At 38.4% G+C, this 24,717-nt stretch overlaps 1 protein-coding gene across 1 annotated transcript in view; it reads left to right on the forward strand.

Moving 5' to 3' along the window:
* Positions 1 to 24,717, forward strand: part of LAMA3 (laminin subunit alpha 3) — a 113,508-nt gene that overhangs the window by 26,114 nt on the left and 62,677 nt on the right. The window contains 15 exon segments of the mRNA XM_015277980.4: positions 2,032 to 2,150; positions 5,590 to 5,680; positions 6,692 to 6,823; positions 8,173 to 8,235; positions 9,489 to 9,530; positions 9,658 to 9,795; positions 10,618 to 10,752; positions 13,284 to 13,418; positions 15,651 to 15,788; positions 16,254 to 16,300; positions 17,690 to 17,789; positions 18,678 to 18,730; positions 19,056 to 19,161; positions 21,097 to 21,196; positions 21,970 to 22,126. Of these exon segments, the coding sequence (XP_015133466.3) occupies positions 2,032 to 2,150; positions 5,590 to 5,680; positions 6,692 to 6,823; positions 8,173 to 8,235; positions 9,489 to 9,530; positions 9,658 to 9,795; positions 10,618 to 10,752; positions 13,284 to 13,418; positions 15,651 to 15,788; positions 16,254 to 16,300; positions 17,690 to 17,789; positions 18,678 to 18,730; positions 19,056 to 19,161; positions 21,097 to 21,196; positions 21,970 to 22,126 (1,556 nt within the window).

The raw sequence follows: 24,717 nt of genomic DNA on the forward strand, positions 1-24,717 counted from the left end.
CACTGGAAGCATCTGAGATGTTTTCAGTAGGTGATTTTCCTAAGCCAGGGCATCTGCAAGTGACACTGAGGTGCCCGCAAGCAAAGTCTCTCAGATATATCTCTTTCAGTCTCTTCTGAGTACTACAATATAAACATCTGTTAGAAGGAATAAAAAGTGTAACAGAACAATTATTCAGAGATGGACTGGAATGTACATATTCTCTGTGAGTTCAACTGTTACCTTTACTTGGCTTAATAAAAAGGAAAATACAGGAGATGAACTAACCACGTAGTACCCAAAGTAAAATTTATCACAGCTGAGACTGTAAGCAACCATAAACTGGGGAAAATTCATTTTCTCAGTCACCCAATTCTGTTCTTTTTAACATAGCAATTTATTATTATTACCTGTTACTGTTCTTTATACCATGCTTTTTCAGACAGTACATCTTTTTGAGTCCAAAATTCTCAAGCAGTAGAATGAATTTATACTTAAAACTTCTCTACTAAGAGAGCAGCAGCTGGATAAATACATAGCTAAGTTTATTGATATCTCTTTATTTATGGCTATTTGAGTTCCTTTTGTGTATATCTTTTTATTTAAATATGTATAACTTATCTGTAACTGTTTATTTGAAATAAATACATAGTGAATACAGCTTCAACCCAGATGTATTTTTGGAAATGGAAAAACAGAATAAGCATTTGAACATGTTTTTCATATCTTTTCAAAACTGCTGAGGCCATTCTTCTGGAGATTTCTAGTTCTGCTTTTATGCATAAATATATAGTTTTGAGATGGTACAACTATTTTTTCCTCCAATAAGCCTAGCAGAATGTCTTCCTCATGTCTAAATGATCTTCCCATATTTCTAGCATGAATATCCAATTGGTGATAGGTAAATATGTGCTCTAGGGAGTACTACAAATCATATGAGTGTATGTATATGTAAATAATCTAGTTGTCTTCTTCACCTCTGCTATATTGGTGGTGAATGGAGTTAAATCTATCTGGTGACCAGTCATGAGTGGTATTCCCCAGGAAGTCAGTACTGAGGCCTGTCTTGTTCAGTATCTTTGTTGATGATCTGGGTAAGGGCATTGAGTGCACCTTCAGTAAATGTGTAGATGACACTAACATGGGGAGAAGTGTCGATCTGTTTGGAGGCAGGAAGGCCCTGCAGGGGGTCTGGACAGGCTGGGTAGCTGGGCTGAGGCCAATGGGATGAAATTCAACAAGACCAAATGCTGGGTCCTGCACTTTGGTTACAACAACCCCAGGCAATGCTACAGGCTTGGGGCAGAGTGGCTGGAAGACTGTGCAGAAGAAATGAACCTGTAGTTGTTGGTCAACATTCAGCTGAACGTGAACCAGCAGCATGCCCAGGTGAACAAGGCCAATGACATTCTGGCTTGTATCAGAAATAGCATTGCTAACAGCAGCAACGAGGTGATCATCACCCTGTACTCAGCACTAGTGAAGCCACTCCTTGAATACTATGTTCAGATTTGGGCCCCTCACTATAAGAAAGACATTGAGGCCCTGGCATGTGTTCAGAGAAGGGCAACAAAGCTGTGAGGGGTCCGGAGCACAGGTCTGATAAGGAGTGGCTGAGGGAGCTGGGATTGTTCAGTCTGGAGAAGAGGAGACTCAGGGGAGACCTTATCGCTCTCTACAGTGGCCTGAAAGGAGGTTGTGGTGAGGTGGGGGTCAGCCTCTACTCCCATGTAACTAGCAGTAGGACTAGAGGGAATGGCCTCAAATTGCTCCAGGGGAGGTTCAGGTTGGATGTTAGGAAAAATTTCTTCTCTGAAGGAGTGTTTTGGTGCTGGAAAGAGTTGCCCTCGGAGGTTGTGGAGTCACCATCACTGGTAGTGTTCAAGAAATATTTGGATGTTGTACTGAGGGACGTGGTTTAGTGGGAAATATTGGTGGTAGGTGGATGGTTGGACTGGATGATCTTGGGAGTCTTTTCCAATCATGGTGATTCTGTGGTTCTATGAATTCTAGCATGATAATGAAAGCTGACTTGGAGTATTGCTTTTCCAGCCTGCAATTGCCATGGACATGCCACTGACTGCTACTATGATGCTGATGTTGATCAGCGTCGAGAAAGCCTAAATATTCATGGGCATTATGAAGGTGGAGGAGTCTGCATTAACTGCCAGGTAAAAATATTTTGGTCGTTTAAGTAACTATTATTTGAAGAAGGTGTACTATAGTGTTATTGTGCCTGCACTGATAGTAAGTTATGAGGCTGAGCAGTTTAGATGGCTCCATTCCTCTACTGTTATTATTTGTACGCAGAGTAGGGAAATAGGTGTCTGAAAATAATTTGCATCATACAACATTCCTTGTCAATGTATAATGATACATAAATTATGTTTATGCGCAGTTCTATGTGAGTCAAATAAGGCCACACAATAAAACTATTAAGTTAACTACAAAAAATTCCCTTTCCTGTTATTACAAAGTCTGCCATTTCTCTGCTTAATAAAGGGAAGTAAAATTTCCTAAATAAAATACCAACGCAGTCCAGCTGCTTCTTTACTGAAGCAAAATGCAGAGAATTCTCCTTCATCATCAGGACTAAAGGAGGACATAGGTGGTATCAAGAAGGAAGGTTTTTGGTATAGAAAAACATGGAATTGTAGAAGGGACCCCTGGAAGTCATTTGGATTAGAGCTCCACTCAAACCAAGGATAGATGCAAGTAATACCAGTTTGCATAAAAAAGTGTCCAGTTCAGTTCTGAAAACTTCCAAGGATGGAGATTACGTAGTCTCTGAGTAATTTATTACAGCACTTAAATACTCTTATGTTAAAGAGATTTTTGTTGCTGTTCAGTGGGAATTTCCCCAGCTGCATCTTGTGGCAGTTGGCTTCTGTCTTGCAACGCATGTCTGAGAAGATGTGGCTCTGTCTTCTCTGTAACCTCCTCCTAGATATAGAAAACTGCCACTAGACACTGTACTGTCCTTAAACGTATATTCTCCAAGCCAGTCAATGTCCTTTTCTCAGTTTCTCCTTACATGTCGCATGCTTCAGACCCTTAGCATCCTTAGAGGCTTGGCCAGCTTGGACCAACAAATGTGAATTTGGAGTCAGAGACTTCACACTTTGTCATTAATGAGTAATACATTCTTGTAAAAAAATGTTTCTCATCCTAAGTAACTTTTATACTGCTATGACTACTATCAGGAAAGATCATACAAAACTCTAAGCAACTTGATCTGATCTCAGAGTTATCTGTGCTTTGAGTGAGGTTGGATCACCTGACCTGCTGAGGTTTCTTCCAATTCAAATTTGTAATTGTTTGTGATTTCTGGGTTAAATATAGCCAGAGAGATTTAAAAATCTGTCTTCCTTTTGTTGTTGAGTCTTCTGAAGTATGATGATCAGGGAAAATTATCATTAAGCCTACTCTCCTATGAAACCTACACATAATGATTTGAATCTATTACCATGCTGAGCATTCAAAACTATGGCTGTATATAAGAAGAGAAAAAAACAGTTGATGTCTAGGGAAATGTAAAGGGTGTTTTCCATCTTATTGTCACAGTATAATCAAATGTTGTCTAAAAAGCAATCAGAAGAGAGTGGAATTATTTTTTACTAGCATGAGCAGAAGAAATGTTCTTTTTCTTCCAGTCGACATTTCTGTGCAGAGCTTTTTTGTTCATGCTGTCTGGTAGATTTATCTTCTTGGTCCTTCCTGCGTGTCTCGGGATCTTAAAATTCAGTCTCATGATCACTGCATAATGCTGCTCCCAGTTTTCACTTGTTCTGCCAGTTCTTCCTTGTTAGTGGGAGTCCTCTTGAACAGAGCACCTTCTCCTTCAAGTTCATAAGCCCTTGCATCCCAGAATTATCTTTGATAGAGTAAAATTAACTTCTGAATTGCTTACTCCCTGTTGCATTGGGGCGGTTAAAATTATCTTTGAGTACCAAAGCCTGGGATTGCAAGATTCTTCTCTAACTGCATAAAAAATGCTTCTTCCACCTTCTTGTTCAGGCAGTCTGTAACACACCTACTGCAGTATCAGTGATGTTGGTGTGTTTTCTGATCCTCATCGACAAGCTGTGCCCAGGTTTGTCACCAGACCCAGAGAGTGGCATTCACTACCTGCAGCTCTGTCCAGGATGAGGCCTCTAATGTGCCGTGGGTGGTAGGAATCTCTGAAGAACACTCCCTGCAATGTGTTGAGTCCACTGCTGCACAATCTTCAAGTAGTTCTGCAGTCTTAAGTAGTGTTACTGAGTCTTGCCACGCTATGTGCTGCAACAGCTGATGCATCTCCATCTACTGTGAGATGTGAGGATCACCTTCCCTAATCTACTGTTAGCCTTTATCAGCAGTTGCTCAGCTGTGAAGGTGCTAGAGGAAGCATCTGGCAGAGCTAGAAGTAGAACTATTGAGCAAACTGAGAACACCAACCACAATAGCAATGTGCTAAAGTGCCCTGCTCATCAACTGCCCTGCCAGCTGCACCATTAAGTCTCTGCAGCCATATGTTGCAACATGCCCTGAGGAGGAACTAACAAGCATGAGGGGACTGAGGGCAGATGTCTGCTGCTTTGGTTGCTCCAAAGCAAAGTTTACTCTATTTTCTCATCCCCTGCTCATGAGACTGACTCCACCAGTGTTTTGTGACTCCTAATTGCTCAACTTATGAATGCCATCACTGGAGCATGCTCCTGTCACCTTCACCACAAGGGAGAGGTTTACTGCAGGAGTTGCAATTTACTCAGGACTTTTTTCAGCTGAGATTTCTGTATTTTTACTCTATTTCAAAATAGGTGTGATACTTTTCTGTGTTTCTAAAGCATATTTACAGAGACGCATATTTTTCTAATGGAAATAACTATTTTGACTTTGTTTCATGTGGACTGATTAGGTTTTGGTTTATTTTGATGTTGCTGATATTGGATAGTGTATTCATAAGAAATAATAGCATGAGGAAAACTCCGTGCAGTTGTCTGTATGATGTACATGTTGCAAAAAAAACAAAACAAAAAGCAGTATAAAATAAATGAATAGTGATAGTGTAAAATGGAGGAATTTTATTCCCAGATTGAAATTATTTTCTGTTAAGTAGCTCATTTTCATAATTTAAAGTTAAAATTTGGCTACTTTATGTAAGAACACTGCAATACAGAAAGAGGGAAGATTTAGGTTGGATGTTAGGGGGAAGTTCTTTACCAGGAGGGTGGTGAGATGCAGGAACGGGCAGCCCAGAGAGGTTGTGGATGCCCCGTCCCTGGAGGTGTTCAAGGCCAGGATGGATGAGGCCCTGGGCAACCTGGTCTAGTAAACGGGGAGATTGGTGGCCCTGCCCGGCAGAGGGGTTGGAGATTCATGATTCTTGAGGTCCCTTCCAACCCAGGCCATTCTGTGATTCTGTGTGATTCTGTGCTTAGGTAGTTGAGGAACATCAAATGACAATTGCTGTCTTTAGTGCATAAATACTTCTTTTTTTTGTCTTTTTCCTGAGATGATCTTTCTTAGTTGTGTATTGGAACAGTGTTAAGGATGTTATTGTTTCTTAATTCTCCTTCCAAGTTCCCCTTTTTAGTTCATATTCTCCTCCTGTTTTATTTTGCACAGCATAATACAGCTGGTGTTAACTGTGAGAAGTGTGCAAAAGGTTACTATCGTCCTTATGGTGTTCCAGCAAGAGCTCCTGATGGCTGTATATGTAAGGTCTTCTGTATTCAGTATCTTCTCATAGTGGTGGTGATGTTTTGGTTTTGTGGGGTTTTTTTGTTTGTTTTTCTATAGCAAGTGCAGGGGATGCATCTTTTTGGGAGGGGAAAAAAGGGTTCAAAAGATGTTTGAAAAGAACTGCAAATGATATTGTGTTGCTTTAGTCCCCCTCAATGATGTTGTTCTCAACATGTGTGGCTTCAGGCCAGCAGCAGGACAATAGCAGGAAGTAAGCCATAAAAGGCTGCTGAGGAGGTAGGATCAACTACACGCTCCACAGCTGGCATGACCTCTGAGAAGCCACTTTTGTCCCATAACCTCATGACTTTGCTTCTCTTGGCTCTCTTATTTACATATAAGTTATCTGTTGGCTCTTGGTCACTTGTAAATTTTATTTTATAACTCAAAAGGTTATAAGGATTGTTGCTCCTGCTTTGTCTAGTGCTGAATCACCTATAATAAATAGTGCAATGGAATAATTGCTAATATGACATTTAAAATGATGAGCTGAGCATAGATGAGAGTGAAGAGCCGAATTACAAACAGGCTGATGGAGCTTTGTGGCAAGTAGGAGGAAGCTATGGTTTGTTGTGTTTGGGTATTGATATAGAGGAGAGGGCAAACAGTGATGAAAGTTCTACTGTAATGCTGCATGTGATGTGTAAGGGAAGATGGATGGGTCATGATGCTCAGCCTAGACTTCGGAGAGAGACTGAGCGGAAGCCACAGAAAAAATAGATGCTGTGCAGTGTAGTAATAATGTGCAGCCGTCTGAATTAGAAAAGTTAAACACTAAAAGAATAACATAGATCTCACCTCTAAGGGGTATTGTAAAGATTAACTGGTGATATAGAGTACTTGAGAAATATGAAACAGCATGCAGATGTTAATTCTTGAAATAAAGAAATACAACTGTAAATAACATTAGAATGCTATGTTGCACTGCTGCAGAAGGCAAATTAATTCATTTCTAAGAAGTGCTGAATTTCTGATCCTTGCTTAGCTTGCCCTTGTGATTTGGAGCGTGCAGAGGGCTGTGAGGAAGGATCAGGCCGCTGTTTCTGCAAGTGGAATTTCCAGGGAGAAAACTGTGAACACTGTGCTGATGGATTCTATAGTTTTCCATTTTGTATCCGTAAGTATGCAGATAAACATGTCTCTTCTCTAGCACTTTAAATGTGCTTTAAAGAGCTAACTGTTTTCATTACACTTGATTTATCTCATCTGTTTGATTCATCTGGCATTTCAGATTTTCATGTTCGCATTTTCTGAGAAATCAGTAGTCATAACACTGAAGAGAGTCTGGTTTACTTATGAAGCAATGGTTCCCTGAAAATCAAATAGGTTGTATTGCATTCTCAGAATCCGTGTAAGACATCTCTCTGTCACTGAGTCATGAATTCCAGTCCTAAGACCCTTGGACCATTCATTCTATCGTGTGTCAGGGTCATTATGAATAACTCACTTGAACTAGAAAGTAGACTATTACTAGTGAGAGAGAAGGGAGAAAATGGTTTTGTGTTCTCAAAGGCCTCAAAGGATTTGGAACTTGCAACCCTAATAAACTAAGCTGGTGGGCTCTCAGAAGATTCTAGAAATAATTTAAAGTAGTTGTAAATTACCACCTGTGTAATGTTGGAAGGGCCCTCCTGGCAGAGCATAAAGCTGTCAGCAGTGCTCTCATACTTTTGCTGGACTGCTGATAAGTGCAGATAATATGGTTGAAGGGAAGGTTACAGGTTTGATTAAGATTTAAGTGATTCAGGGAAAGACGTTTGTAAAGCCAAAGGGAATAAACACATGAGAAAATATAATGTCACACAAATGCTGAGTGCCTCCGTTTACTGAAAATGGTAGCAGAATGAAATCAAATGACATTAATTAATTGAAAATTAGATTTTTACTTTAACACAGATTAAAACTAAGCATTGACAATTGAGAAAATTAAATGCTTTCCCCTTAGGAAGATGATATAACATCGTAATTATGTTTACTGCAAAAAAGCTTATGACTCTGTCATCTGATTCTAAAAATGCAACAGTGGGAGTATTTTGTCACAGATTCTGGCGTTTCGTGTACAGAGTCATAATGGCAAATAGCAGGAGATGAACTTTCAACTCGAAATAAAAGTTTTGAAATAAATACATAGTTCCCTAAATAGCTCTCATAATGCTGTCAAGAACAAGAAAGCTTTCTGTATGAAAAGAGAGAGAGCAGGAAAGCAATGTAGTAGCATTTCCAAGGGATGTTTGGCCTTTCCTGCATTTCTTTGTGGACAGACTTTTACCTGATTTGGAGAACAGGAGTTAAAAGTTTCTTAGCCCTTTCTTAACTGAAAGAGAACAAAACAGTAATTGATTTCTAGAGTCATGTAATTATCGTGCTCCTTGTATCGATAGGACAGAACTTGATGATTTGTCATGATTTTTAGTGAAACAAGCGTATCTCTTTTAACTGTACTTTATTGTTTCTTTTGTTTTAAAGATATTCCTGTTTATCCTTTTACTTCTCCAAATCCAAGAGATGCTATAGCTGGTGACATAACAGGCAAGTTCTTTGTGTTTTGTTTATCTTCCCAATTTAATCGTTTTTCATTATTTCAGTAGTGCTTGTTCTTTCAGGAAGATTTATGCAGTGGTTTTGACAGTGTTGCTATTTATCTCTCAAAGAGCCTTTTTTCTTACCAGAATTTCATCACATAGTCTTGCTCATAAGAAACAGTTTAGTGGGTTAGTTCCAAAAAGTTATGGATCAAAAATAAGTCGGGCAACCCTCCGGCAAACATCTGCAGAAGAGCCTGACCATCTTGTTAAATGCTCATGAACAGATCCATCAAGGCTTTCTGACACGTACCACTCGTCAGCTGCTTTGCAGTGTAAATCTCTTAGGGCTAACTGGCCTCTGTTTCTGGGCTGTCTTCTTACACCTGGCTAATTGTACACTGCCTTTGGCAGTAAAGAACTTGAATTTCTGAGGGATAAGTATTTCTTATTTAGCCCACCCCGAAGCTGTCTGAAATACATACATGATTGCCTCGGTGGGTTCTTTAGCGTATGTCATCATAGTGCAGTACCAAGGCATCACAGCCTGTGCCAGATCAAATCAATACTTGCGATATACTTCAGGATTAATAACTTAAACAAACAAACATCAAAAAAAAATTAGAATATTTTGTAATATCCTAAAAGCAACATAATTCCACTTAATTTTCTACTAGATTTGCCCAAAAAACCCCCAACCAACCAAACAAAAAGAAAACAGGTATAGGTAGAGATTGCACATCCTTTTACAAGTTCTAAATCCCTTGAAAATGTCTGCTGTTAGTATTACAGCTCACAGAGCTTTAGTTTTGTGTAGACAATTATCATCCCTGGGTAGCATCAAAAGTGTATCATGTAGGACTTAAGGTATGCTCTGTTGCATATTCTCTTACATACGCTTAAAATGAAGAAGAAAAAAATTGCAATGATAAAATGAGGAAAAGTAAGCAGGAGAAAACAGGTCTTAAAACTATTTACGTTTTCAACAGTAGCATCTCAGTCTGAAGGCATAGGAATGGTGGGTGTCTCTAAAAGGAAATTTTTGTATCTGAAGAACTAGTACTCTCAGACTAAGCTGGTGATTATGATTTAGTTTTTTTTTAATGAGATTTGTGTGTAAGGATCAATACAAATAGTTTTATTAGTTCAGTAGTAATAATTACTAAATACTGATATCATTTTCTCTGCAAAAGTACGAGTTGCACGTTTTCATGTGCTAACTTCTGTTCCTTTCTGTCTTTTTGTTCCTGTTCTAACTAGAAGGTGGCTGCAAAGCAGGATATTTTGGCCCCCAGTGTCTGCGTAAGTTCCATTGTCACTTTTATGCTTGGAACTGGATCTCCAGTGTAAATGCCAACATTTGGCTTCCAAGTGAAATATTCCAAGATTTGTAACAGTGCAAATGTTTTCTTTACAATGTTCTCTCCAGCGTGCCAGTGCCACGGGGCAGGAGTGCTCAGTGGTGATTGTGATGGAAATACTGGGCAGTGCAGATGTCGAACTGGATTTGAGGGATTTTCCTGTGATACCTGTGCACCTGGCTATTTTCATTACCCTTTCTGCCAGGGTAAGCCAAGACATTCCCTTTCAGCAGGCATATCCAAAAATACAGATCTGTACTTTGTACTGAGAAATGAAATTCTTTTGACAGGGAGATGTGTTTATAAGAAATTCTCCCAAAACTTGTGAAAGTAAAAAAAAAAAAAGAAAAATGTGATGAGGAGTGATTCCTATCTAAAAATGCCTCTATTAATTGATTGCAGACTATTTTATGATGCAGCCGTTAGATTCCAGTTAATGTATGCCTGATGATATCTAGAATACCAGTTGAAGCATTTCTGTTACTTATCTTTTATTTTGTTTTATTTAATTTTAGTTTGTAACCTTACTTTGATGAGAAGGGGCAGCTTGATACATCAATACCAGAGAACTGTCTTTTTTTAGAGTACTTTAATTATCTGTACTGCCTTCTTATACGTCTTACTAACCCTTCCCTCCTGAGACTGTAAATCCCAAACCATAAATTGTTTAATTTTAGCCTAGAAAAGGGGGAACTGCTTTCAGTGGTTCAGTGGTTTTCAGTGGTTCACCACTTAGGATTGATGAGTCTGTCCATGAGTGAGGACAGACTAAGTGTGCTTCTGCACTGACATCGAACTCCATAGTTGCTTTGAGTCAGATTCTTTCTCTAATGGATTTTCATTAATGTCTCCCTCAATACTAATTCCTACTGATGAGCAATCAATAAAATCTAATAAGAAACAAAATAAATCTGACAGTCTGAGGAGAAGATTTTGACCATCAGGCTTTTTCTTTTTTTTTTTTTTTGAAAGATGAAAGAAGAGAGCTCTCTAGAGACTGTGCCTGAAAATTCTTTTCTTGGTTGCAGTGTGCGAATGTAACTCAGTGGGTACCCAGCCTGAAGTCTGTGATTTTCTTGGAAGGTGTCTATGTCGCTCAGGGGTAGTTGGACTTCAGTGTGACAGCTGTCAGCCTGGCCACCATTCTTTCCCTATCTGTGAAGGTAAGGTTGCAGACTGCATGTACAGAATCCAACAGACCCCTGAACAGGCTAACTGCAATGCTTTTAATGTATTGTTTTTGCAGGGGTTGAAGTCATACTCACAGCAGTAAGTGAGCAAGACACTCCTCTTCTTTACAGTGAAATCCTCACGCATTTTCATTCTCTAGGCACTAATTCCAGGCATTGTTTCCGTACTAGGGAGTTATGCAGGCTTTTCTCATGATCAGACTGATTTAGCTTCAGTTAGCACAGCTGTCTTAATAATAACTAAAAGATATGAAAACTGTTTTAAAAGTGGAGGCCTAGAGCAACAGAAAATACTTGACTGCTGGCAAGGAACTGGCATGGAAAAAATTAATAAAGCAGCAGAGCTGTGGAGAGCTAATCTACTTTTGCAGAGGATCTGTTTAGTTCCTTGCACAACATGTCTTTTGTAAATTTGAAAGTGACATTTTGCCCTTCACGGTGATTCCTTACTCATTTTAACATCATATAACAGGCCTTGGACATGTAAATGTGAAGCATGAATGATCTCCACGTGGTTTCACCAGCGTATATGATGTCAAGGACTAGCCTACTGTTTACATGAAAGGAAAATTGATCAATACTGAAGGAGTATAGTGTTGAAAAGCATAGTACTTCTGTGTGTTCATCAAGTCCTATCTGCCCCTAGGTTTCGTCTGCCTTTGCAGTGAATGAGAGAGACCCTTAATCCTTGGTAATCCTTGATAATCCCCGCCCCCAGCAATAGCAGGGGAGTGGAAATCGATGATCTTTAAGGTCCCTTCCATCTCAAACCATTGCGTGATCAGTGAATTTTACACTGAAAAAGAATGTAAGATATTGCTGAGTTTTGATGCATAATTTCCTGTATGGGATTTACATAGAACCTCATGATTTGCCGCCTTCTTCCTTATTATTTCAAGTTCATAACTATGCCAGTCTTCTTCTTTTTGGACTTTGTGTGCTTGTTTATGTCCAATAGATAGCTGGATTCTGTAAGCACTCTCAAAGATGTATTACATTGTGTTACCAAACACAATGGTTGGAATAAAACAATACCACATGGCTCTATCTTTATGGTCTGGAGTAGATTAGCTTTTAAAAATGAAAAACGTAAAATCAAGTTTTGTGTTGGCGCACCCTGTTTAGTGGCTTTGAAATACTGTAGTCTTTTTCTTTGAACTGAACTAAGTAGAAATCTTAAAGCAAATCAAATCCGTATTGAATATGTTCAATTTTTTAACAACAAAAACCGAAAAGAGGAATAATAAGAGAGCACGAAAAATAAATAGTAGAAGGCAGGCAAAATAGTTGAAAACACAGCCAGTGGGATTACTCAAAACTGCTGCAGTTTGCATCTTGTTCTATTAAAATAAGCTGCTGTTAGTCAAATTTAAATTAATGCAGCATGCTGTAGACTGTGGTAGAAGGTGAGCAGCCCAGCCTGATACTCCTACTCGGAGCTGTCATATTGTGAAGGGAGGTAGTTCTGATAGCTTCTTGCCTGCTGCAACTAAAACTGGCTTCTCTGATCTTGCCTTCTTGAAATCTGTAGCATTCAATCCTGTTCAATAGAAGCAAAAATCAAGTAATTCTTTTAAACTAATAAGGAGATAAACATTATATAGTGTTCAGCTGAGAGTAGACAGCTGTGGTGGTGGTGATGTTTTTGGAAGCTTCATTGTTTATATTTTTCTTACACTAACTTCCTAGCAAATCCTGTGTCTTTCCATTCTACTTTGAAGTAAACACAGCGAAGCCAGATATCCTTGGCTGTAGTAGAAGGAGGAACTGAAAGGGGAAACCAGGAATATGAACATGGAACAGAAAGATAGTACTTGAACAGTGTTTGTTTTATATTTCAGTCAGTCAGCCATTTCTGTTAGTTGTATAATACAAGTGATTAACTGCCACTGGGTTAGCAAGACCTTAGCAATAGGGTAGATGGGCTCCCATTCATGTACCTGTAAAATGTACACTTGTGCAAATTCCAGCATCATTTCCATAAAATAATAGGTTTTATCTGTGATAGAACTATTAGCCTAAAACAGTGATGAATACAAGGGAAGCACCCATCCAACTAGTTGTTAAGTCTTACAGTATGCCTCCTGTATCATACTAGTAAGATTATTCTCAGGCATCAGACCTCATCTAGCCTTGTAGATGCTTTTTGTCAGAGATTATTTTTTAAAGGTGTTGAGTACTTCTGTCATGTGACTTTGCTTTTGGATTTAAGATACGTTTTTTGTTCCTTACACAGATATTTTCTGAGGAATAATAGATCTAAAAACTGCATACCATAGAGTTTCAGGAAGGACATGATTATCAGTGTTTGAGGAGGCAACTATATTATAAGCGTTTATTTCAAGATGTTTGTATTTGGTGGTAAAACTATATTTTGTCTGGATTCCCCATGATTATTTGACATTTAAAGGTGGCTTTTTTGGCAAATTCTGTTTTAAATAACTACTTACTTAGAGATGCATCTCTCAGGTTATTTAGTTGTTTTTTTTTTTTCATCTGTGCAGAATGCAATTGTGACTCTACTGGCGCACTGGACAATACATGTGATCCTCGAGGACGGTGTCTGTGTCATACTAACTATGCTGGATTTAGATGTGACCAGTGTGCTCCAGGTTATTACAGCTATCCCAGCTGCCTGCGTGAGTAACAGACCTTCCTCTTTCTACTGTGGGGTTGCTGTCTCATTACCATACAGTAGAGAGGGAAATCTTTTTTTTTTTTTTTTCTCAAATATATTCAATATAAAACTACCTATGGAAACATGATAGTTTCCTCCTTTCCAAAGCTGGCAACAGGAACACTGAAGGTCCAGCCAGTTTCCAGGCAGAAACACACTTTGGTAACCCTCTCTCGCACACCGTTACTGTTCCTGTTATCTGTACTAGATGGATTCATGTAAGCACAGAAGTGTTTGGCCTTGGTGCATTTATATCTGTCTTTTAAAACACAAAATCTAAAGCTTAGGCTAGGCAGTGGGTATTTACTTTTGAGTTCTGACTCATTGAATTTCAAGAGTATAAGCTTCATTTCAACTGATTTGGCCTTCTAATATTTAATATATCGTCCTGTGAACTTTTAATTGCATTAGTATATGTTCTTGACAAGTGATAAATCTGTGCCGTAAATACTAATCTGGAAGGGTTTGACCCTGCAAATCTTCCACAATATCAATATTTTTTTTCTGCCTAAGTAAATTAATCGGTAAGGCCAGACCATATGTTTTTACAGACACTATGAAACCTGCAGACACTGTGGTTAAAACAACAATCTACCTAAACACTGTGAATAGGACTTTTCTGTCCTAGAAGTGAAAAGTGTTGATACTAAAGGAGCAACGTATTAGTAGCTGAATTATGAGGATAATCACTGTAGTCTTAGCAAAAAATAATCCTACAGGTTTGTTATTCCTTTTTAGGAGATAGGCCTATTACTGAAATAGTAGTCATAATTCTTTTCAGCCTCAGATTGTATCAGAGCAAAAAATTTGTTTCCTGAGCTACAGTAGTATTGTTTATTTTTGTGGCTTTACTACCATATGTGTGTTATGTAGGAGCTTGAAACAGTAAGATTGTTACACAGTTTAAGTTTGTTTCTGGCCTCCTCAGCCCTCAGATATAAAAATGTAATGAGCACCTATATTCTATATTTTGCTGTTCTATTTTAAGTGCAGGTCTAGAATTCAGGGAAGAATTTGCCCTGTTCTTTCCATAACTGTAGGAAGATTGAGAAAACAAAGTCAAAATCAAGATGGAACAAAGATGGTGGGAAAGAGATTATGGTTCCAGATACCATATAGTGACTTGGGTTGGAAGGAATATTAAAGATCATCCAGTTTTAACCCCCTGCCTGGGGGGGGGGGGGGGGCTTCAACCCACTAGATCAGGCTGCCGAGGGCCCCATCCAACCTGGCCTTAAGCACCTCCAGGGATGGGGCACCACAGCTTCTCTTGGCATCCTGTTTCAATGCCTCACTACACTCTCAGTTTTAAAAAAAATCACCTTAACATCTAAGCTAAATCTCACTCTTCTTACTTAAAACCATTCCCCCTTGTTCTATCGCTATCAGATCATGTAAAAAGTAGATTTCCCTCCTGTTTATAAGCTACATTTAATACTGCAAGGCCACAGTGAGTTGTCCCTGGAGCCTTTTCTTCAAGCTGAGCAAGGCCAGCAGCTCCCTCAGCCTGTCCTCATAGGAGAGATGCTCCAGCCCTCTAATCTTCTTCATGGCCCTCTTCTGGACCTGATTCAACAGCTTCATGTCTTCCTTGTGCTGGGGGCCCCAGGCCTGGATACGGTACTCCAGATGGGGCCTTATAATGGCAAAGCAGAAGGGGACAATCACCTCCTTCACCCTGCTGGCCACTTCTCTTTTGATGCAGCCCAGGATGCTGTTGGTCTCCTAAGCTGCAGGCACACACTGCCAGCTCATGTCCTGCTTTTTGTTCACTAGGACCTCCCAGTCTTCGTTGGCAGGACTGCTCTCAATGAGTTCTCGGGATTTGTGCACAGTCTGTGATTGCCCTAACCCAATTGCAGCACCTTGCACTTGGCCTTGTTGATCCTCACTCAGTTCATGTGGGCTCACTTTTCAAGCCTGTCCAAGTCCCTTTGGATGGCATCCCTTCTTTCTGTCATATCAATTATACTTATTTCTGCCAATAAGATGAAAACAGTGTCAAGATGGAACAGACCATCTCAAACTTCTACCAACAGAGGTGATAACCCTGTGAATTATTAATTTCAAATAAAAATGAGGAACACTCTGTGCAGTGTTCAAAACCTCTACAATACCAGAGTTTTTGAAAGTTATTGCTTGGTATCTACAAGATGAACCCTACCAATATCTTTGACATTGTTCTGTGTTGTAGCATGTCAGTGCTCTCCTCTCGGCTCCCGGCACAGCATTTGTGAGCCAACAACGGGGCAGTGCGAGTGTCAAACAAACGTTACAGGGAGACAGTGTGACAGATGTATTTCTGCAGCCCCCAGTTTCCCCTACTGTGAAGGTAATGCTTGAGATGGAAAATCCTCCATTTGATTCATATCACCCCCCATTTTTACTGTGGGGTTCTCCTGGACGTTCTGCTTTGTGGAATTTTGTGTAAACTCGCTGAAGTGTGGGAAGGGAGGGCCACGCAGGGAGTCACAAGGAGTGCATATTAGATGAGTTCATTCATCATTCCGTATGTAATTCTAAGAAAATATCTCTCAGTTGTAGGTTGGTGCTATATTTTTCCAAGTGACTGCTTTGCATACCGAAACAAACAGTCTAAACTAGGCTAAATAAACATTTGAATAACCATTATAAAAGGGTTCTGGTGGTCTTTAAGTATTTAAGTCACTCCAGGATGACTGGATTAAAGAGCCCTTTGAAAGTTGCGAATGTTATATTGTGCTTTTCCATTACTGTATTTCACAGCTGTTTTCAAAAGATCTTTTAATGTTTTGTTTGTTTTTTAAATTTTATGAAGGAATCAACAGTGAATGTAACCCTTCAGGTAGCATCGATTCTCATTCTGTAAGTATTCTATTACTGCAGATAGCAGTATTTGTTAACAGTTCATGTACAGTCTAGGTCTTTGCTGAACACATTCACTTCATTCCCTAAGTGCCTGAAGCCTAATCTTCGACTGTGAAAGAATTACACAGGCTTATTTGCAGAGTGAGAGTGGAAATGACCTTTGTGTTTTGCTCTTTGATCATATCAATGCAATTCCAGCTTGAGGGTGATGGTGGTTGTTCTTTTTATATATTTTAAATGTGGAATATGCATACTGTTTATGTACTGGGTGCTCTAGAATAATAACATATACATGCAGATATGCATTTGTGCCTGTGCATGTCTGATTCTAGGTTGATATAGAGCATTTTAGCACCAAATTATTCTTGAAAAAATTATTCTTAGTAACTGCTGATATTCTGCTATTATCATTCTTAATGCTGTGATAGTTATTAGTAGCATGCTATCAGAAATCAGAAGTCAGGATCAGAAACTGTTATAACCCATATGTATGAGTTGTGGTGAAGACTGGCAGATGGAAGAGTTAGGCTCATGTATACATCTGTGTGTGTTTTCCACATTTTCTTTAAGTTAACCATACGTAAGCCAGTTACTCCCTGGGAACAGTGCTGATATATCTGAGCAAATAGTACTGCTGAAAGACATCCATGACTCCTTTACAGAAAAGGATAGAAAAAAGAAGCTATGAAAAACAGAATTCAGTGGTATTTGCCTCTGCTTGTCCATAAGAACAGATGCATATAGGAGTAAAAAATGTTACTGTTGCCTCAGAAAAATATGCTTTAGTTTTTAATAATTATTTTTTCAATTATTTATAAGTGGAGAATAGGAGAAAATATGACGAAGAGAAGAAAAATTGTGCCTAAATCAATTTTACAGAAAGAAATGGACATCATATCTACTTCTAGTTAGTATGGCATTACTATAATTTGAAAAAATTACTGGTAATGTTAACATTTTTCATCTGAGTTGGTTCGCTTTACTACTGTCTTTTCTACTCTGCCCTCCTAAGAAAAAGAGAGCAATAAGGGAGGGAAAAATCCATGAAAATTAATGATTACTTTTAAGGAAAATTGTATTTTTAAAGTTTTTACATAGCAGTTAGTGCCGTAGAACAGTTCTAACAAGTCCATGAAAGAATTAGAAAGTGCAACTGTTGGGAGATTTAGAATAATTAGATATGGAAAAATAAGCAGTCTGAAACAATCCTGTGCTGATAGCATGAGGAAGACAAATCTAAGGAGTGTGAATCTGCCTCAGTTTCCATGCTTCTGTGAAAGTCAGTAAGCTGCCTGAGTTGCTCTTAATATTTGATTATTCTTAGTAGTAAAAACTATGTGTTTCTGTGAAGCAGATGAGTTTATATTAACTCATTTCTGTTGTTAGGGCTACTGTCAGTGTCTTCAGCATGTTGAAGGTCCTACGTGTAGTAAATGCAAACCGTTGTACTGGAACCTGGCCGAAGAAAACCCTGAGGGATGTACAGGTATGGTTTGAAGACGTGTTTCTTTGGGTAATTAAATGTTCTATATTCTTTTGAAAATCATCTTTATTAGCTGCGGCCTTTGCTACACAGTGACTTGTTAAGAGCATGGTTTTCCACATTATTTAATTTAGACACCTAATTACCTATGATAGCAAAGGATATTGCATATGATAGCAAGTTTTCTCTGACTTGCAATGATTTATGCTTCGTATGGCCTTATGGCAGTTTTACAGCATTTCTGTACTTAACACTTGAGACCAGAATCTGGCTTATTGTTTTGAGAAAGAAGGTTCTTATTCATTTATTATTATCTCCTAGCTTGTGCATACATATTTGATTCTCAATACTTAACAGTCTGAGCACCTCAGAGTTTGGTGTCCACACTTCTCACATAATTAGTCTTCTTTGATTTCAGTCACAAAGTCAGTACTGGATGTCACTAAACCTCTAGGTCAGCATAGCTCATTCCCACAACATTTCCTTCATTTATATTTCATATGAGAAATTGTGCTGGTCCCAGAGTAGCACTGCAAAATAGGAACTGCCAGTCAAGGTGGAAGACATAGTTTTGCTTCAATTATCTTAATGTTTCTAAGAAAGAAAGCAATCCAAAATCCAAGCTCGACTGTTTTTGTTAAACACAATTAGAATTCTTTAAAATACATCAGTCAATTGCACATACGCACAAGTCCTCATTCTTTCTCCTTTGCTTTTTCTTCTCTCCTTGTGCCAGTGCCCATTTGCTGTTCTGAACCTTCCAGAGTAAAATCCCCCATGTTGCACTACAACTCAAAATTGCAGAGGAAGGGTGGTAGTGGTGGTTGTTTTCCTTCTGTGTATCTTGGAAAGATGAAATGCAGATTTTCTTTTTCTTTTTCACCTGGGCAGCATGCCAGTGCGATGTGAGTGGAACACTAAGTGGAGTTGGAGAATGTCAGCAGGTAAAGTGAAATTCTAAGGAAGGCGTTAAATCGACAATTACTATAAAGATAAAATATTATAACACACCATAAAGTAGAATTGCTTTTACACATAAAGTGGCAAGTGACATCATAGCTCTAAAAGTTTTTAATCATCTTAAACATAGGGATTTTCTCATCTGTTTATTAAATGTGATGAATAACAAAAGTTATGTCTGGATAATACTTGTTTGTTGAGATTAGAGCAATTTTTATTCTTCACAATTACAGGGAATTCAAAGTATTGAAAGAATGAAGCTCTGGAAAAGGTGCTGAAACATTTTTGATTACATTATTTTCTTTGTAGGAAACTGGACGTTGCTATTGCAAATCTAATGTGTGTGGAGATTTCTGTAACACCTGTGAAGCTGGTTATTATGCTCTTGAAAACAAAAATTATTTTGGCTGCAAAGGTAAAGAATGTTTCTAGTAGCACATTTGCATTTAACACAGAAGTGTTTAACATTCCATAGGTTATTTTTTCAAATGTGGATGTATTTACTGAGTCACTTTTGCACTGTATTTTGCACTATTGCTTATAACAGAAGTGCAAGTCTCAGTTTGAACTGAATGCAATTTGCACGTGAAAATTCTCCTTCTTTGTCTTCCAAAAGGAAAAAGAAAGGCAGATGTTACCACTGTAGTTCCCAGAAGTTTGGTGACTCTCAAACTTGAGAAAATTTGTTTCACTTTGACTTCATCATCTTTTGCCTCTCCATCCCCAGTACCTTGTTTACCAACACCTGTCTGAGCATTTGTTCTCGCAGCCCTTTGTGTGATTCCATGAGGAGCTACTGAAGGTTGCCTAGCACAGAATCAGTGTAAGCCTGGGCAATCCTACACTCTGTGCCTGGCATTCATTCCTGCATGTGTGCTTGAGCCTCATTTATGAAGTTCATCTCATTAATCCATTTTGAAGTCTAATATCTCCCACTCTGAGAGGGTTTCAGTGAAGTCAGGAGTTAAAATGCAGTACAAAGTATAGTGAGATAGATAACACCTTACAAAATACTTCACCCTAGCAAAATATGTAAGTGTCATAGATAAAAGATTCCGAGATAAGGTAATTGAAGGTCATTCCTTCTCTTACTCCTATCTGAACCTAGGTCAAGGGATGTTTGATTTTCCTGTAGGCGTTATTTGTAAGAGTGGTAGCTCTCTGTTCTGGTTAGCACTTTTCTGAAATCTTCTGTTGGATTAAGAATTTAACCTGATTTTTTTTTTCATTTTTTCTGATATGTTTGTGTATTGCTTTAGGCTGAGGCTCAATATGTTTTGAAGCACAGCATAGCAGTGATATAAAGGAAGTAGTCATTCTCCTGGAGGATACTCACTCTGCCATTTGTCTTTAGGGCTATAGGTCTACATCAGTGGATCCTATCCTTCCTTGCCCCACCTGGTAGATTTGGATTTGTTCAGTTTATTGAAAACACTTTCACTGTCTTCAGTGGGCTTTACACCTGTCCAAGGATGATGCAAGGGATTTATTTTTAAAGTACTAATGTACTTTTAGCAATCATTTTATATGTGCAAAGTAAAACAAACAAACAAAAACAAACAAACAAACCAAAAAAAAAGACAGATCTATCAAAGAAATCTTCCATGCTTAATTTTCAAACTGAAGATCTAATGGAAGGGATCCGTCTTCACAAAGTTGAGGAGAACTTTAATTCTCCTTGATTTCATTGAGATTACAGATGCTCGACATTCTGTAAATACGTTTAGGAACTCTCAACCTTTTAAGTCAGTTTTGAAATGTTTAGCCTACATACTTGTTCCTTAGTATGATGTACTATGCCTCTTTATTACAAGTGTCCTTTACTTATTGCCAGGAGTTTTGTCTCCTGTATCAAGTCATTCAGTGCTTTTCAGTATTGGTTAAAAATATGTATATGCATATATGATTTTGTTATGTGGTGGTACTAGACTCTGAAAAAGGAACTTCTTTCTCCTTTTGTAAGTTAGATGTTCTTTTAAATAATCAAACCTAAAACCCTGATATTAATGTAGAAATTCTTGCTTGTTAGCAAAATATTTGAATGGCTGTTTTACAGAACTGTGGTTCAGCATTTAATAAATGTGGCTTTTTATTTATGATTTAAAAATAAAATAGTGGTCTAATGTTACAAGCAGAAAAAAAAGTAAACAACATTAAGCATGAGGAGCCAGAAATAACTGCATTTTTTGTGTGGGTGTTAAAGTATTTGATTTGAGGGGCATCTAAAGGGCTCCGGAAGGAGGAAATGAGTTGATAATAGTGTTTAATTAGAGGAAGTGAGGTGTGTTTTCTGGTAAGTTTTACCATTTTTTTCTGATAAGATATTTGGCTTCTGTTCTTTACCTGGCAGGCTGTCAGTGTGATGTTGGAGGATCCATCAGTTTTGCGTGTGCTGAACCCTCGGGTGCCTGCCAGTGCAGAGAGCATGTTGTGGGGAAGGCCTGTCAGGAGTGAGTCTGACTGTAGCAAACAGCTTATGCTTCAAAATAGTTCATTTGAAACTGCACATCAGTTCTTTGCTAGCTTTTCACATGAGATTGTAGTTTTGTTGATAAATAAGCTGGTAAATTGTGGTATGCTACTCATTTTGTCTGACAGTTGTCTTCTTTTGCCTTAATAAGATTTTTTTAAAACTTGGTTTTCTTAAATAACCGGTACAAGTTTTGCAGTCACAGTGCATATAAATCAATGTATCTGTGTCTATCAACAGTTATATAAAAAAGGTATAGCTGTAAAAGCTTCTGGTAAGGGAATTCTCATTCAGTTTTATTAACTGCTATCAGGATCCTCAGTAGATCATTTTTCTTCATTTCTTTTTATTCTCACAGATGTAGACCACACAGTGTTTGGTAATTCTTTCAAATTATCATGGTGGTTGTATGGAGTATGTATATTGCCAAAACATGCTGGAAGTAGTAGTGATACTCAACTGACAAACTACATGGAAATGCTATAAATTCATCAGGCTCTGTTAGCTTTACATAGTGGTGAAATGAAAAATAATTTCAGAATGAATTTGTTTTAGCTACTGAGTGACATGGCTTAGGTGCATTGCTTAACATGTCCTTACTTCCAAGTTAATATTAAAGGTTCAATCGGTGGCTATATTTGTATTTTACACTGGCAGGAATACCTAAACTGACAATGAGAGCAAGCATGAAGATTCAGAGGAAAGGAATAGTCCTTGAAAGTTTAACTTTTTTTTCTTCCTTCTCCTTGGAAGACCTGAGAAAAACTACTTTTTCCCTGATCTGCACCACATGAAGTTTGAGATTGAAGATGGTACAACAGTCAAGGGAAAGGAAATTCGGTTTGGCTATGATCCTGAGGAATTTCCTAGCTTCAGTTGGAGAGGATATGCCCGGATGTCCTCTATACAAGTAAGGTGGTATTTTGCCCTAAGCTTTTGGCTGAGAACGTAGATGTACGATACGTATTCCCCCACTGTACTACTTTATGTGCACAAGGTCATGAGCAAAACTGAAGAAAGGACAGAATCTCACTGATCTGAACATTTTGGAACTCTATCACTGTTTCAGTTACTAACTGTTGATGTTACTTAAAGTTCATCATTGCTGGTGCAAATGTGTTCTTTAGCAGTGTCATTTGAGAGTTGGTTTTGGGTTGTTGTTGTTGTTTTTTTCTTTTTGATGTAGGTTTAAACGAAAGAACTAGTAGATCTAAAGTATCAAATGCAGAAGTTGTTATCATTGAGGACATTCAAAACAGCGGCAGATTGACATTTGGCTAAATCACTTGGATTACAGAGATCCAAAGTAGTCTGTATCCATGAGATTTTCATCACAGAGCCAATGACTAAGCTTTACGCTTGTGCCTCGTGTTGATGAGGAAGAGAAATTTGCCAATTTTATGAGGAATTATACCTTTCTATTACAGTAAACAGGAAAATGTGCGAGTCAGTAAAACAAGATGAGGGCAGCAGCTCTCTGGCAACATTTAGTCTCTGACAACATTTAGTCTCTGACAGTGTAGAAATGAAAAAACGACAGCGGGAATAAGTACACTGCAAGAAGAAAGTCAGCAAAATTTAGTTGTATGAGGACCTGTTTGTAGACTGAATTGCTAAGCAAGTGTGCCAGGACTTTAAAACAGTAGATTTGAGCAATAAATGGGATTTTCTCATTGTAGTCTCGAAGTAGTACTCTGCTATGTGGAGTATTCTGCTGATTAGATTTTTCAATCCTCAGTTATAATTGTGTTCAGCCTCTGTAAGCTGTCTGAAGGCAGATGGGCCACTCCAGACAGACATGAGTACACAACCATTGTGCAAACCTACTGCTTTTTTTTCTGTTATTCTTATTCTTTTTTTCACTCTTTATTCTTCTTTTATTCCAGAATCTCCTTTGTGTCTGGAGTTGTTTTGTTTTGACTTTTCAGAATTATTCCACTTCCACAAATGAAGGCAACTCCTCAGCAACTGTGATTTCTTAACTTCTGCTAACTTTCTTAACTTTCTAACTCAGAGGCTTTTTGCATTTCATGCCCATCTGGCATTTTGTGAAGAAGCTGTGAGCAGTTTCTAATCTTGGTGGAAACATACATTACTTTGCTCACCTGAATAGAGCTTTTCAAGTCATATAACTAATTGCCATATCTAGGCACTCTGCAGTTAGATCCTTGCACAAACAGTCACATGTTGTTCATTTCAAGGGACTTTGAGAATTTTGACATAGCTTTTGTGTATCTTACAGCAGTTTGAAATATTCTTGACGTTTATTTTCTGAAAGATCAGTAGTGTTACAATATCTGCCACACAAAATTCTAAAGTAACAACTTTTTGTGAAGCTATTCCAGTAAATTTTTTTTTAAAAGTGAATAGCCTGTGGATGGTACCCAGTGTTGCTGTGCTGCACCCATACTGCTGACATGGGTCTTTCATTATGGGCTGAGAAGCTGAGAGCAGCGTTAAGATGTTAAAGCACTGGCAAGAACTACCTAAGTCTGTGGCAGAGTTCAAAGACTAATTTTTCACCATTTCCTGCTTTTGCTTGAAGCCAAGAACTGACATATCTTTCTCCCTCATTACTCACGTATGTCATTTTTCTTTCTTCATCTGTGTCTTCTAGATGTTCCACAAAAGCTTAGGAACTTCTGTTAAGCTTTCTGAGGCATGTTTATTTCTTTCACCTTTTCTTTTTTATTTCTATCTATTTTCTGGTGTACCCTCAGTGCCTGTCTTATCCTTTCAGCAGTCATTCTTCTCCACTTAAAACAACAGTTGTAAAACCTTCCCCCACATCTGTTTTCTCTCCTGGTCTGCAGTCACTGATATTTTGTCTCTAATCTTGCATCCCTATCATCTGTTGTATGTCCGTCTTTGCTTTCTGCTTTGCATTTCTATTTAAAAAGTGGAGATATCTGTGATGATCAGAATCAAGTAATACAGAGCTGGCACTGTAACACTTTTAGCAGTAAGAGAAAATTTATGCTCCCTTCTGAAAGGTATAGAATTTGGAAAACTTTGGGGATCTGCTTTTGGAGATGCAGAATCAGACAGTTATGGGGAGGTTAACATGCAAGAAGCATCTTGAAATGGGATGGTGAGTGGATTATGTTGGTGGGAGTTGGATTGTGATGGGAGCTTTATAATTTAAGATGGAAAAAAGAAGCCAAACTCTTGAGAATGCACCAAGCCTTATTTATTTATTTATTTATTTATTTATTGAATTTGCCAGCAACGTTTGAATCTGTTGTTCTGCAAACTAAATAATGGGAGCTGTGCAAACTTGGTCTCCTGTGAGCTCAGTGCCAGACCAGGGCTTGTGAGAACCATATAGTTCCAGAGATGTCAGTTCAGCCTCATGGCAAAACAATCGTGGTATCACATCTCTAAGATGCTGAGGAATGTGGTAGAGGAATAGAAGAAATTGCAGTGTCAGTCTGAGATGTCTGCATACTATAGGGCATTTTGTGTGATCTCGAAGTCAGTGGTTCTGGCCTATTCCCGTAG

Source organism: Gallus gallus, chromosome 2 (genome assembly GCF_016699485.2).
Source record: "Gallus gallus isolate bGalGal1 chromosome 2, bGalGal1.mat.broiler.GRCg7b, whole genome shotgun sequence".
Lineage (NCBI taxonomy): Eukaryota > Metazoa > Chordata > Aves > Galliformes > Phasianidae > Gallus > Gallus gallus.